Here is a 2,446-nt window from a genome sequence, read left to right as displayed (position 1 = left end):
AGCAGGATACCGAGGTTAGCTTTTTGTTTCTAGGGTTTTTTCGAGGCTACTCGTACGCGCGAACAAAATCTAGCTGCCTCCAGGCCGGGGCGGCCCCACCGCATCTCCAGATTTTTTGGGCTCTCTCTAGAACTTTCAGCAACGAGACGAGCCGCGTGTTTAAAGCGCCACAGTTACAGTGTTTAAAGCGGCTACTCTCCGGGGGCACCCAGGCCCTTCCACTCCCCGGGTGGGGGGGAGCCGGAAAGTTCACGTGCTCCTTCCACAGTCTCCGGCTGCAGTTAGGAGGACAGGGGGCGCAGTGACTGCCCCTCCAAAGAAGGTTCGTCTTCCGAAGCGGCCAGGCCCAGGTTCTGTCCGCTTTGGAAGAGGAAGAAAGTTGGGCAGGAGCGGGAAGCGGGTAGAGCGCCGGGCGAGGAGGCGGTAGGGAAGTCGGGGTGTCCGGGCGGCGCGCGAGCCGGGGTGGAGCCAGCAGCCGGCCGCGGCGTCAGCGTTTCAGATGCAAATCGATTCCCCGCCCCACCACCCCCTCCCGCCCTGGGAGCTAGGCTCCGCCGCTCCGCAGCCGCCCCCGCCTTCTGCGCGCCGCGGCGCCAGGCTCTACTTAAGCAGCGCGCCGGTCGCCACCCGGCACTCCCCTGAAGCGCGCGGGCGAGGCGGGAGGAGTGCAGCGGGGCTCGCGGGGACGCACAGAGGCGCGCTTTGGCTCCGCGCGGCTCTCGGTGGCAGCGGCGGGCCGGGGCGCAGGGCTGAGCGAGCGTCCGAGAAAGGCGGCGGCGGCGGATCCGGCGCGCGGCCCGGCTCTCGGCCACTGCCCTAGCCCGGCCACCTCTTGGCCATGGCTCTGGCGGACAGCACTCGTGGACTACCCAACGGGGGTGGTGGCGGCGGCAGCGGCTCCTCGTCGTCCTCGGCTGAGCCGCCGCTCTTTCCCGACATCGTGGAGCTGAACGTGGGGGGCCAGGTGTATGTGACCCGGCGCTGCACGGTGGTGTCGGTTCCCGACTCGTTGCTCTGGCGCATGTTCACGCAGCAGCAGCCGCAGGAGCTGGCCCGGGACAGCAAAGGCCGCTTCTTCCTAGACCGAGACGGCTTCCTCTTTCGCTACATCTTGGATTACCTGCGGGACTTGCAGCTCGTGCTGCCTGACTACTTCCCCGAGCGCAGCCGGCTGCAGCGCGAGGCCGAGTACTTCGAGCTGCCGGAGCTCGTGCGCCGCCTCGGGGAGCCCCAGCAGCCCGGCCCCGGGCCGCCGCCGCCGCACTCGCGGCGCGGGGTGCAGAAGGAGGGCTCGCTGGGCGACGAGCTGCTGCCACTCGGCTACGCGGAGCCTGAGCAGCAGGAGGGCGCCTCGGCTGGGGCGCCGTCGCCCACCCTGGAGGTGGCTAGCCGCAGCCCGTCGGGGGGCGCGGCCGGTCCGCTGCTCACGCCGTCCCAGTCGTTGGACGGCAGCCGGCGCTCGGGCTACATCACCATCGGCTACCGCGGCTCCTACACCATCGGGCGGGACGCGCAGGCGGACGCCAAGTTCCGGCGAGTGGCGCGCATCACCGTGTGCGGCAAGACATCGCTGGCCAAGGAGGTGTTCGGGGACACCCTGAACGAGAGCCGGGACCCCGACCGGCCTCCGGAGCGCTACACCTCGCGCTATTACCTCAAGTTCAACTTCCTGGAGCAGGCCTTCGACAAGCTGTCCGAGTCGGGCTTCCACATGGTGGCGTGCAGTTCCACGGGCACCTGCGCCTTCGCCAGCAGCACCGACCAGAACGAGGACAAGATCTGGACCAGCTACACCGAGTACGTCTTCTGCAGGGAGTGAACTCCCCACACCCCCTTGCGACTCCAGCGCGCCCATTCCCTCTCCTTCTTGCCCGGGAGAGGGCTATAGATTTCCCCTCCCACCCCACGTTCTCCCATTCCCCTGTTCCCCACCTGCGGTAGACCCACTGACCCCTCACTTTAGAACCTGCAGCCACAGATCCTCTCGGCTTCTTCGTCTTCCCTGGACCCCACTAAAAGAGAGCGCCCAGATGTACCTCTCCACCCCATGCTTCCTCTGCCCCCGGCCTCAAACCACCCCTCCCCCGGATCGTCCTTCAGTCTGGATGTAGTGGGGCAGTGTGGCTACAAAGTCACCTAGTACCCGGGAATGACTGAATTGTTTCGAACTTAACTGGACCCTGTCCAGTGTATAGAAGATTCCTTGAAATCTTCTCAAGCCCTGATGACTCATTCGCGGTTTAAGAGGGAGAATTGGTAGCAGTGTGTGGGAATAGTTTTGAAAGGTCATTTATTGCGCAGTCTTTTGACCCTCTTTAAAGGTGAAGTTTTAGAAGGCTGAATGGAAGACTCCAGAGCTGGAATTGGGATCCCGCGGAGGCCGTTCAGGGACTATAAATGAATAAAGTTTTGAAAAGTTACAGGTAGAAGTAGGAGAAGAATATGG

At 64.4% G+C, this 2,446-nt stretch overlaps 1 protein-coding gene across 1 annotated transcript; it reads left to right on the top strand.

Annotated features, from left to right (window-relative positions):
- The first annotated feature begins 838 nt into the window (after positions 1-838).
- KCTD12 (potassium channel tetramerization domain containing 12) lies at positions 839-1,819 on the top strand. The gene has a single exon (XM_007466786.1). It carries the CDS (start codon positions 839-841, stop codon positions 1,817-1,819), a length of 981 nt encoding a protein of 326 aa, XP_007466848.1.
- Positions 1,820-2,446: the final 627 nt, after the last annotated feature.

The sequence above is a fragment of the Lipotes vexillifer genome, unplaced genomic scaffold (genome assembly GCF_000442215.2).
Source record: "Lipotes vexillifer unplaced genomic scaffold, Lipotes_vexillifer_v1.1 scaffold19, whole genome shotgun sequence".
NCBI classification, from domain to species: domain Eukaryota; kingdom Metazoa; phylum Chordata; class Mammalia; order Artiodactyla; family Lipotidae; genus Lipotes; species Lipotes vexillifer.
Note: the sequence above shows the minus strand (reverse complement) of the source record. Positions and strands in the feature narration are given on the sequence as shown.

Excerpts from the sequence above, each read along its gene's own strand:
- KCTD12 (XM_007466786.1), top strand. The coding sequence starts at position 839 with ATGGCTCTGGCGGACAGCACTCGTGGACTACCCAACGGGGGTGGTGGC.